The 12,735-nt window shown below is 45.9% G+C and overlaps 1 protein-coding gene and 1 pseudogene across 2 annotated transcripts in view; one reads left to right on the forward strand and one right to left on the reverse strand.

Annotated features, from left to right (window-relative positions):
* Positions 1–11,203, forward strand: part of GABRR1 (gamma-aminobutyric acid type A receptor subunit rho1) — a 41,644-nt gene extending 30,441 nt beyond the window's left edge. The window contains exons 9-10 of the mRNA XM_008263203.5: positions 2,467–2,663; positions 3,643–11,203. Of these exons, the coding sequence (XP_008261425.1) occupies positions 2,467–2,663; positions 3,643–3,936 (491 nt within the window). The 3' untranslated portion in view covers positions 3,937–11,203. The remainder of the gene's footprint in view (positions 1–2,466; positions 2,664–3,642) is intronic.
* On the reverse strand, positions 10,853–12,643 carry LOC149126559 (ATP synthase F(1) complex catalytic subunit beta, mitochondrial pseudogene; annotated as a pseudogene). Its single transcript, XR_016233856.1, has one exon. The product of XR_016233856.1 is annotated as an ATP synthase F(1) complex catalytic subunit beta, mitochondrial pseudogene (transcript).
* Positions 12,644–12,735: the final 92 nt, after the last annotated feature.

Consider the following 12,735-nt stretch of genomic DNA (forward strand, 5'->3'; position numbering starts at 1 on the left):
GAATTGCATGTTATAGCAGGATTTCTCAGAAGGGGCCCAAGGCATCTTCATGATAGAGCCTCTGAGGGAAATTATAAAAACAGAAGAGTCTTGGGTTTCATATACAATTATAGAATCAGACTATGAAGCCGTACTTTTATTAAACTCTCCCAGTAATTGCATTCATACTCAATTCTGAGACTCGCTCATCTATAAGCATGCATTTATGGCTATTCCTATCAACTCTCTTTCTCATCTAAGCATTGTACTCACCTCATCAAACACCCCACCCTTGCTCCTACCATTCGGTGGACTGTAACGGAGAGTGACCTGCCAGGCTTTAGTGAAATTGGGTTGGAGCTGGCCCTTAGCATGACCCCAATCCCCTGCGATCTGATGTTTGCCAAGCAAATGTTCTGAGCTTAATTTGAAATCCGGGCACACTTCCATGGACAGATGCCCTGTCCTCTTACAGTTATTTTGTAGTATGAACAGTTTCTGTGCTAAATAGATATACATTCTGGTTTGAAGTCTCCTGCAAGTGAAGTTAGCAGCACCATCCTTGGTGAAACTGACCTCTGGGTCCTCAGGTGCAACACTGCTGAATGGGCAGCCGGGTCCGGTGGAGGGGTGGCTGCAGCACGTGCCTGGCCAGGTGATGATACAGGCCCAGGATGACAGAACCCGACAACAGCAAAAAAGGGCACAGATATTGAAATAAACTGTGTGCACTCATTTCCCTTTTTTAAAAAAATTTTATTTATTTATTTATTATTTGAAAAGCAGAGTTACAGAGAGGCAGAGACAGAGACAGAGAGAGAGAGGTCTTCCATCTGCTGGCTCACTCCCCAAATAGCCGCAGCAGCTGGAGCTGAGCTGATCCAAAGGCAGGAGCCAGGAGCTTCTTCCAGGTCTCCCGTGCAGGTGCAGGGGCCCAAGCACTTGGGCGGCCATAGCAGAAAACTGGATTGGAAGTGGAGCAGCAGGGGCTCGAACCAGCACCATATGGGATGCCGGCACTTCAGGCAGTGGTTTTACCCACTACGCCATAGCGCCAGCCCCTCATTTCCTTTGGATGGAGCAGTATTTATGAGAAACATACCTGTTTATACTCATATGCACATTTTCCTCTCTTTTTATAAAAGATTTATTTATTTGAAAGAGTGACAGTGGGAGGGAGGGAAGGAGATAAAGAGGAGAAAATTCTTCCATCTGCTGGTTCACTCCCCAATTATCTGCAGTAGCTGGAGCTGGGCCAGGCTGAAGCCAAGGAGCCAGGAATTCCATCTGGTTCTCCTATAGGGGTGGCAGGAACCCAAGTACATAAGCCATCACCTACTGCTTCCCAGGCCCATTAACAAGGAGTTGGATAGGAAGCAGAGTAGCTAAGACTTGGACCAGGACTCTGATACAGGATGTGGACACCACAAGTAGTGGCTTAACTCACTGTGTCAGAACTCCCATGCCATCAGTTTCCCTATTTGAAAATATTTGAGGTGTAGGCATCTGGCCTAGTGGTTAAGACACCACTTGAGATTGCCCGTATTGCCTGTCAGAGGGCCTGGGTTCGAGTCCTCCTTATCTGATCCAGCTTCCTGCTAATGTGCACCTTGGGAGGCAGCAGATGATGGCTCAAGCACTTGGGGCCCTACTACCCATGTGGGAGACCTGAACTGAATTCCTGATTCCCCTCCTTGGCCTCATCCAATCTCAACTGTTGTGGGCATTTGAGGGAGTGAATCAGCAGATGGGAGATCCCTGATCTCTCTCTCTCTCTCTCTCTCTCTCTCTCTGCCTTTCAAAAAAAAAAAGTGAATCTTAATAAATAAATAAACACTTGAATTGAAATAAATGTCTTCATGCCAAATCTCTGGGTTCTATGCAAAAGCATAGAATGGCCGGCACTGAGGCTCACTAGGCTAATCCTCTGCCTGCGGCGCCGGCACACCGGGTTCTAGTCTCGGTTGGGGCGCCGGATTCCGTCCTGGTTGCCCCTCTTCCAGGCCAGCTCTCTGCTGTGGCCAGGGAGTGCAGTGGAGGATGGCCCAGGTGCTTGGGCCCTGCACCCCATGGGAGACCAGGAGAAGCACCTGGCTCCTGGCTTCGGATCGCACAGTGCGCCGGCCGTGGTGGCCATTGGAGGGTGAACCAACCGCAAAGGGAGACCTTTCTCTCTGTCTCTCTCACTGTCCACTCTGCCTGTCAAAACAAACAAACAAACAAACAAACAAAAAGCATAGAGTGATAGATGCTGCTGTGAGTGATAAATGCTGTGAGAGGTACACATGATATACAGTGAGGGAAGGGGAGAGAGGGACAGGAAAAGCTTCAGAACAGCTCAATCCCGAAGAATGCATTGACAGCTGCTCAGGACTGCAGCCATTCTAGGCTGAGGGGGCAGTCAGGACAGAGAAGCCAGGACACTGAGCCCTGCGGTGTTTGGGGAAAGACCGGAAAATGCTTATTCCTCACCCGCGTTGGTTGCAGGCATCACGACGGTGCTGACCATGTCCACCATCATCACGGGCGTGAACGCCTCCATGCCGCGCGTGTCCTACATCAAGGCCGTGGACATCTACCTCTGGGTCAGCTTCGTGTTTGTGTTCCTCTCGGTGCTGGAGTACGCGGCCGTCAACTACCTGACCACGGTGCAGGAGCGGAAGGAGCGGAAGCTACGGGAGAAGGTGACTCTACCACGTGCTGGGGGGCGGGGCGAGCCCAGAGACCTGGGCAGGTCAGCCCTGGTCAGTGCTGTGCTACTTTACAGGGTTGGGGTGAAAGGCAAACAAAACAATATAGGCCCAGACAGTGTGACATCCGCCCTGGACTACATCTTTCTATCCTTGCCACACTTTTGGGCAGCTAACCATACACCAGGAGCTGCCAAGCCAACTTAACCAAAGCATGCGCCCTTAAATCATGGTCATGTCCTAGGAGAAGGATAAATGACAGTCCAAGCTGGTGGAGGAAATTGTTTATGAACCTGGAGGCATAATAAAGACGCCTTCTGGGGAGAACTCCCTCATTCTAGGGACGTTCTCGGCCATTTTGCAGCCCCCATCATTTCTGGGTTATCTGTCTTCCCGCCAGGCTTTCTTTTCTTCCTCCAGACTGCAGCCCGGTGGTTATCACCTCCGGAAAACTCCAACCTTACAGTTGGAATTATTCCCACAATTGCACAGCTTTCCAATTCCTACCTCCATCTCATACCCACTTGTGATAATGTGATCTATAAACATCTATTCTAAGGGCACTTATCACTTTATGGTCTCATGAAAAACAGATAGTTAATGCAATCACTAGGGGCTGGCAACGTGGTGCGGCAGGGTAAGCTGCCCCCTGTGACTGGCATCCCATATGAGCACTGGTTTGAGTCCTGGCTCCTCCACTTGCATCCAGCTCCCTGCTAATGTAATTATGAACAATCTGGTTGGTCTCTGGTATGACACTGTGATGTTTCCTGAGAGTCCACCTGCAGACTTTATTTCAACAAAAACAGGTATGTGCAATTTTAGAATGTTTACGGTACACCGCCATCATTTTCCTACCTTCCTACCCAAACTGGGAACAAAAGGACCTCGGAGAAGGCAACACCCTCTCACCCAGACTTCCAAGAGCCGCTGCTGAGCTTGCCCCCCTTGTGTGTGTTTGCTGTGTTCGCAGCTCCCTTGCACCTGTGGGCTCCCTCAGCCCCGGGCTGTGATGCTGGATGGCAGCTACAGCGATGTTGAAGTGAACGACCTGAGCAGCTTCGTGCCAGACAATGGAGAGAAGCCGGACAGGATGATGGTGCAGCTGACCCTGGCCTCGGAGAGGAGCTCTCCGCAGAGGAAAAGCCAGAGAAGCAGCTACGTGAGCATGAGGATCGACACCCACGCCATTGATAAATACTCCAGGATCATTTTCCCAGCTGCATACATTCTATTCAATTTAATATACTGGTCTATTTTCTCATAGATGCCTGTGATTCTGTACGTTTCCTGTTCTCCATGGTATGCACTACGGAATACTTGTGTTATGAAAAAGAATTGCAGGCTATGGTAAACAAGTTCTCAGTAACACCCATCGTTTCACTGTCCCTTCTCCAGCTTTCCAAAGCTATGCTGATAAGACACTTACCAGTTTAATTGTACTTATTAGGCATCTACTGTATACACCTAATTCTACTAGGTGCTGCAGGAATATGAGACTGTAGCAGTCATGTTAGTTGTTACCCAGATCCACTGGAAAACCACACTACCGGTGTTGAGGACACTGTAGTCCAACCTCTTGTAGACCCTCGCTGCTTGTCCATATGAACAATTCCTTGACGGGAGTGCATGTCTTTCGGACTAGGTGGGATTGGGGGAGCACTTGAAGTTCATGTCTATGGAACCCACATGCACCTTAATCCCCTCTGACAGAAACTCATGCTCCAGTTCATAGCCTCTTACCTATTTTTTTTATGCAACCCCTGGTGTTGAACAAAAGGCAGTAATAATACTCACATTATTTTTACTTACGTTAATGCAGTTCACAAGGTTTCCACCTCTTCTCAAGGAAAACTCTAGATTGGTGCGATTGCTCCTGACTTTGGTGGAAATTTCTCTTGTAGAGAAACTGAAGACGAGGGTACATGAATGCATTTCGTTGGTTCTGTCATAGAGACACTAGGCTAGAAAACTTGTGCTTCGGTGTCCCCTGTTTGGTAATCACCGCTTCATGAGCCTCTAGGTGTCCTCACTCAAAGTCAAGTCCTTTCTTAGCAATGTGATTTCCCCCCGAAGGAAATTGGGAAGAGACTAATTTCTCTTGTAGGAACATTTTTTTAATGCATAACTTATTAAAATGAGAAATTCATGGTTTCTCAAGAGAGAAAGAACACCAAAAAGCAAACGAACCAAGAAGGCATCCCTGGATGGCTGCTTTTGTACTCAGTGAATACCAGTGTTTTCTTTGAATCAGGAGATGGCTGTCATATAGAGCCGGGCTGAAGGATGGGCACTGGAGCTGATGTCAGGTCATGGGGTAAAGGAGAGGCTTCTGATTTGGTGTATCATTTACAAACAGTTATTTATATCATATACACTTTATAGGTCAACCCCCACCAAACTTACCCAAACAGCACTGTCTGATTTTCAACTCACTTTAATAAAGTGAATGCTATGCATCATAATGTTGTTTTCATTTCAATGTTAACTTCATGTGTCATCAATAGCAAATAATATCATTGTATTTTTTCATACATAGGGGTATACTTTATTCTAATTTGAAAAATGAATTTTTTTTTTCTTTGGGGCCGGCACTGTGGCACAGTGGGTTAACGCCCTGGTCTGAAGCACTGGCATTCCATATGGGCGCCAGTTCGAGACCCAGATGCTCCACTTCCTGTCCAGCTCACTGCTATGGCCTTGGAAAGTAGTAGAAGATGGCCCAAGTCCTTGGGCACTTGCACTCATGTGGGAGACCTGGAGGAGGCTCCTGGCTCCTGGCTTCGGATTGGTGTAGCCCCGGCCATTGCGGCCATTTGGGGAAGTGAACCAGCGGATGAAGACCTCTCTCTCTCTCTCTCTCTCTCTCTCTCTCTCTCTTCTCTCTCTGTGTAACTCTGACTTTCAAATAAATGAATAAATCTTTAAAAAAAAAAAAGTAACATGATGTTAAAAAAAAAAAAAAGAAAGAAAGAAAGAAAAAGGCGGCTATGGGGCCGGCACTGTGGCATAGTAGGCTAAGCCTCCACCTGTGACGCCAGCATCCTATATGGGCACTGGTTTGAGTCCCAGCTGCTCCGCTTCCAATCCAGGTCTCTGCTAGTGGCCTGGGAAAGTTGACTCAAGTGCTTGGGCCCCTTCACCCACATGGAAGACCCAGATGCAGTCCCCTGGCTTTGGCCTGGACTAGCCCCAGCCTTTATGGCCATCTGAGGAGTGAACCAGTGAATTAATGCTCTCTCACTTTGTCTTTCAAATAAAAAAATAAATCCTTAGAAACAGATTATCCTTTTCTGCTCATCACGACATTCAGCTCCAGGCTGGCTGGCTGAAAATTTCCAGGACTTCTCATCTAAACAGCCCATCTATTCAAGTGTCTTCCTCTTTTTCAGTTTGGTTAGGCCTTCCAGAGAGCTCAAAAAGGGAATGCTGCTCCTTCTGCCAACTTGGAAGGAATCGGTGCCCAAAGCCAGTGTAAGATCTTTCTCCTGCTAGTCTGTCTGCAAATATGCCCAGAACTAGAAGAATCCTTTGGACTTTATGAAAATAAAAGTTCACTTTTCATGCCACTTCGTATGTGCACATAGAATATCAGTGTCTGGGTTTGAGTCTCAGCTGTACATCCAATTCCAGCTTCCTTCTCATGCACACTTGGAAGTAGGTGATGGCTCAGGTTGGGTCCCTGCCACCAACATGGGAGACTGGATTGAGTACTGGGCTCCTGGGGTTAGCCTGGCCCAGCTTCGGTTGTTGTGGAAATTTGGGGAATAAACCAGCAGATGGAAGATCTGTCTCTTTCCGATAAATAAAAATTTTAAAATATTTAGCAACTGGTTCAACATGACGGACATGCATTTGGAATATGGAGAAAATATATTTCTTTGGCAATGCGGATGGATAGGTCAAGCCATACTAAAGGTAATAAATATGGTTGCAACATAATGAGCTGAGGACTGAAAAAAAAGTTGTCAAATGACCTGTCTTAGGACAAGAAATGTCTGTGTTATGAATCAATTTCCAAGATTTTGTAATTTTTTTAAATTTATTTATTATTTTCTTTTTTTGTTCAACCTTGGATCCATGGAACAGTAGCAAGCATATTTTGGATGGAACTTAGAAGTGGCAGAGGGTAGTCAGAGTAGCAGCAACATCAGATGTTGGGCGGACATGGGTTCAACTCCACTTGGAGAAAATACCCAACACTGAAACTCTAAGCAAATCACGCTTGCAATCTCTGTCTGCCAGGAACTGCTTCTTAACACACAACACATGGGATGGATGGGCAGAGGCTAAAAGCCACTATGGAAATATCCTAAACAGCTGCCGAGACAGCTGCTCCCAGGCCCCAGAAGAAACCTTTTTATTTATTTATTTATTTGACAGGCAGAGTGGACAGTGAGAGAGAGAGACAGAGAGAAAGGTCTTTCTTTGCCATTGGTTCACCCTCCAATGGCCACCGCGGCCAGCACACCGCACTGATCCAATGGCAGGAGCCAGGTACTTCTCCTGGTCTCCCATGGGGTGCAGGGCCCAAGTACTCGGGCCATCCTCCACTGCCTTCCCGGGCCACAGCAGAGAGCTGGCCTGGAAGAGGGGCAACTGGGACAGAATCCGGCGCCCCGACCGGGACTAGAACCTGGTGTGCCGGCACCGCAAGGTGGAGGATTAGCCTAGTGAGCCGCGGCGCCGGCCCAGAAGAAACCTTAAGGCTGAACAGTAACACAACACCTCAGAGATGAATGGGGCTTGGGTACTAATTTATAGCTTTAGGTTTCAACTGCATCTATGTCACTTCTTCAACAGCAGCATCCTATCCCTCTCAAGTAAGGAGCCAACAAACTCACTCTATTTATAGTTAAGGGCTTCTTAGGTTCCCGTCAAACTCTTTTTAAAGTTTTGGTACAGTAACACAAGATTCTTCGAGGAACATGTCAGATGACACGCCATGAGGCTATTATTAATTCTGAATCCCTATCATTTACAGGCAGCAACAACACATGGATTTCAAAGCTTAGGTATACCTGGAGTAAATTAAACCCAAGTGGAAAAGATGAAAGTTTTCTTTAACTGCTTTCCTTCTCTGAGCTAAATAAAAGTACTGTGTCAGTGATTGCTAACACCACATACACCTTCCAGCTCTCAGGTTGGGATTTATTTAGCCTAATATTTAAGATACCCGCACGCCACACTAGAGTAGCTGGGTTAGAGATACGTGGCTGCAGCTTCCTGCTAATGCAGACGCTAGTGATAGTTCAAGGAACTGAATTATTGCCACCCCCACTGGTTCAGCCCCAACCCTTGTGGATATTTGGGGAGTGAGTGAATCAGCAGATGGGAGTTCTTCATCGTCTCTCAAATAAGTAAATAAAAAAAAAATTCAGGTGTTGACAATGTCTACTTAGTCATTGACCTAAACAAGAATCTTGTCTGATGTTATTTTCTATTTTAAATTTCTGAGGTTTATTTTTTAGGTGATTGGATGCTTTGACCCACTAAGCTAACCAAAGCTCATCTTACATCTTAAGGGAAAAAAAACAGAGGTTTGTACTCTATGTAGAAAGCCAGTTTAAACAAAGAAACATAGACACTAATTGTTTAGCTATTGATGAAAATCTAAAACCTGGGGCTGGCGCTGTGGCATATTGGATTAAACTGCTGCCTACAGCACTGGCATCCCATATGGGCACCAGTTTGAGTCCTGGCTGCTCCACTTCCCATCCATCTCCCTGCAAATGCTCCTGAGAAAGCTGTGGAAGATGACCCAAGTGCTTGGGCCCCTGCACCCATGTGGGAGACTTGGATAGAGTCCCTGGCTCCTGGCTTCAGTCTGGCCCAGCCCAGGCTGTTGCAGCCATTTGGAGAGTGAACCAGCAGACAGAAGATCTCTCTCTGTAACTCTGCCTTTTAAATAAAATAAATCTTTTTTTAAAAAAACAAAAGCCTATTTTATCACTTTCACATTATTACATGGAATTACTTTGTATTCAAGTTGGAAATTCAATACTAGAATAAGGGACCTAACTCCTACCATGTATGATTTTCATTGCTATTTTCCAGCTTCTGAGACTAGTAAAACAGTCACTTTTTAAACAGAATGATATAAAAATTTTTAAATTCACATTATATTAATAACATGACATATACGTAGTTGAAAATAAAACCAACATATACAATACTGATGAATTTCTAGAACATACAGTATATCATAGTGTTGAGCACATTATGTTCTACCTACTTATATATGTTTTTCATTATATCTCCATATATGTGTCATAAGAAAAATAAGACAAGTGTTGTTAGATAACCTTTATTAGAATTTGAGTTTTTTCATACACTGTAAAATGTATCTATTAAAATATAGTCTGATGCTGGTAGAGACTGCTTACCAATATTAACTTCACAGACATCAAAATGTAGCATCCTCAAGTATATAACTGGACTACACAGTGCTGCTGAAGTTATAGGAAAAAAAAATAAGGCTGTGTATCGTACCTTACAGTCTTATAGCATTAAGATCATTTATCTTACAACAAAAATTCACTTTGAGAGTTTGGAGGCCAGTACTATGTAGGATATTTTCCAAAAGACTAAAGAAGCACTTCAGGTAAAAAGTTGGAAATGTATAAAACACAAGCTGATTGTCAGAAAGGTTTTTTCAAAAAGAACATATTATAAAATTAGATAATCATTCTTTAAGACTTTTACATCATTTTTTTTATCCACACAGATTGTAGTGATTCAGGTATTTTTAAATATTTTAGAAAAACTTCCAAGACAGTAGCTTTCAGATGTTCCCTCAATCCTAGTGTTGCACAAATAAAATAAAATAATTATCCGAGAACTTGACCACCACCAACAGGCTTTTCGGAGCATGGACCATGTCTTACTCTTCTTTTTACAACCACTGCTTACCAAAAGGGACCCCTCAACAAATGTTCATTTGAACTCAAATGCTGGAACTGTAACAGCTAAAATGTCCACATAACTATCAACAACAAATAAGAGTCCTTTGGGGGATTGTGAGTAATCAAAACACACAAGGTTATAGAAGTATTCATAAACACATATGTTTCAGTTTACACTGGATACCCTCGCTCTTACAAGCAATATGAAGAGACTTAAAAGGGAAACATTTCCTAAGTGATTCACATAATATAGGGAATTTGTTAAAACTAAAGGGCAGTCCAAAACTCTGAAAAGGCAAGTTATACACCAGGCAAACTCAATCCTGCGTGGTATGTAACAATTTAGGAATTGATTGTACAGCTTGAGTATCTCTAATCAGAACACCTGAAATGCTTAAAACTCTGAAACTCTTTGAGTGCCAGCAGGATACCCCAAGTAGAAAATCCACACCTGACCTCATGTGGCCTGGTACCGTCAAAACGCACGTGTAGTGGGGCAAGCATTCGGCACAGTGGTTAAGACGCTGCTTGGATGCCTACATTCCAGATGGAAGTGCCAAGTCTGAGTGGCTCCTCTGCCTCTGACCCAGCCTCCTGGAAACGCACGCCCTGGGGGGCAGCAGGTCACGGCTCCAGCGCTTGAGTCCCTGTCCTACGTGGGTGACCCTGAGCTCTGGCTCTTGGCCTCGGCCTGGTCTAACCTGGCTATGGCAGGCATTTAGGGAATAAATCAGCAAATGGATCTCTCTCAGAAAAAATGAAAACAAACATGCAAAACAAAGTGAAACAAAACAAATCAATATACATACTAAAAATTTTGTATACAACTATCTTTAGGTTATATAACATTCATTATATAACATAAATGAATTTCATGTTTATAAACATTTGGGTTACACCCCCAATGTATCTCATTATGCATATGCAAATATTCTAAAGTCAAAAACTGAAAGACATCTGGTCCCAAGCATTTTGGATAAGAAATACTCAACCCAGGGCCAATGGGGTAGCTTAGGGGTTACGCCACCACTTGCGACGCCGATATCCCATTTCAGAGTGCTGGTTCCAATTCCAGCGCCTGGGAAAACAGCAGAAGATGGTGCAAGTGCTTGGGCCCATACTACCATATGAGAGACCTGGATGGAGTTCCTGGTTCCTGGTTTCAGCCTGGCCCAGCCCTGGCCATGGCAGCCATTTGGGGAGTGAACAAGCATAATAGAAGATCAATTTCTTTCTTTCTTTCTCTCTCTCTTTCTCTGTCACTTGCCTTTCAAATAATTTTTTTTTTTCTGAGGGGTTACATTTTATTGCAAACCTTAAATATTCTTCAAACAGAACATAATGTTTTCCATCAAGGCTCTTGCATGGCCTACACAGAAAACTGAAACATTTTGGAGAGGGAAGGAGAGGGACAGCACGGGGTAAGTGCTTGCAGTTTGCCAAAGACCCCTCACGAATGCTCTTCGGCCAGCTTAACAGCTTTTGCCACAGCTTCTTCAATGGGTCCCACCATGTAGAAAGCCTGCTCTGGAAGATGGTCATACTCACCTGCCAGAATCTGCTGGAATCCTTTAATGGTCTCCTTCAAGGGGACCAGCTTCCCCATATGACCTGTGAAGACCTCCGCAACCTGGAATGGCTGGGACAGGAAACGCTGTATTTTCCGTGCACGGGACACAGTCAACTTGTCTTCCTCAGAAAGTTCATCCATACCCAGGATGGCAATGATGTCCTGGAGGGATTTGTAGTCCTGCAGGATCTTTTGCACTCCACGGGCAACGTCGTAATGCTCACTGCCCACGATATTGGGATCCATGATGCGAGAGGTGGAGTCTAAAGGATCCACAGCTGGATAGATGCCCAGCTCAGCAATAGCACGGGACAGCACAGTGGTGGCATCCAAGTGGGCGAAGGTAGTGGCAGGGGCAGGGTCGGTCAAGTCATCAGCAGGCACGTAGATAGCCTGTACGGAAGTGATGGATCCCTTCTTGGTGGTGGTGATGCGTTCCTGCATGGTACCCATGTCAGTGGCCAGGGTAGGCTGATAGCCCACAGCAGAAGGGATTCTGCCCAGTAAGGCAGACACCTCTGAGCCAGCCTGGGTGAAGCGGAAGATGTTATCAATAAACAGCAGTACATCTTGACCTTCCTGGTCTCGGAAGTATTCGGCCACAGTCAGTCCAGTCAGAGCTACCCGGGCACGGGCACCAGGTGGTTCATTCATCTGACCGTACACCAGCGCTACCTTGGAGGTAGCATCCTTCAGGTTGATAACACCAGACTCAATCATTTCATGATATAAGTTATTGCCCTCACGGGTTCTCTCACCAACACCAGCAAACACAGAGTAACCACCATGGGCTTTGGCAACGTTGTTGATCAACTCCATGATCAGTACTGTCTTGCCAACTCCAGCACCACCGAAGAGCCCAATCTTGCCACCCTTGGCGTACGGAGCCAGCAGGTCCACAACCTTGATGCCAGTCACCAGAATTTCCTGCTCCACACTCATCTCTATGAACTCGGGAGCCTCTGCGTGAATAGCAGCAAATTGTTTGGTTTTGATGGGACCTCGCTCGTCAATAGGTTCTCCAATGACATTCATGATTCTGCCCAAAGTCTCAGGACCAACAGGAATTTTGATAGGCGCACCAGAATCCAGGACTTTCTGGCCTCTAACCAAGCCCTCTGTGCCATCCATAGCAATGGTTCGTACTGTGCTCTCACCCAAATGCTGGGCCACCTCCAAAACCAACCGGGTCTCCCTGCCTTGCACTTCCAGGGCGTTCAGGATAGGTGGCAGGCCCTCATCAAACTGGACGTCCACCACGGCACCAATGACGGCCACGATGCGCCCAGTGGCAAGGCCTGCCTTCGGCGCCGGCGAGGTTTGCGCGGCATAGTCGCGAGCAGGCTGGACCGCTGCCGGGGCGGCCCGGAGTAAGAGCTGAGCTTGGGGTAAGGACGCTGAAGGGGTGAGTCCCCGCAAGGCCCCGGAGGCCGACGCCGAGGCCACACGACCTACAAGACTCAACATGGCGGAGCCCGGGTGGAGACTGAGTCTCAAATAATTTTTAAAAATTTTTTTAGAGATTTATTTTTCATTTGAAAGGCAGAGTTATAGACAAAGAGGGAGAAGGAGAAGGAGAGAGATCTTTCAT

The sequence above is a fragment of the Oryctolagus cuniculus genome, chromosome 5 (genome assembly GCF_051225735.1).
Source record: "Oryctolagus cuniculus isolate XC-2025 breed Fujian yellow rabbit chromosome 5, ASM5122573v1, whole genome shotgun sequence".
NCBI lineage: Eukaryota > Metazoa > Chordata > Mammalia > Lagomorpha > Leporidae > Oryctolagus > Oryctolagus cuniculus.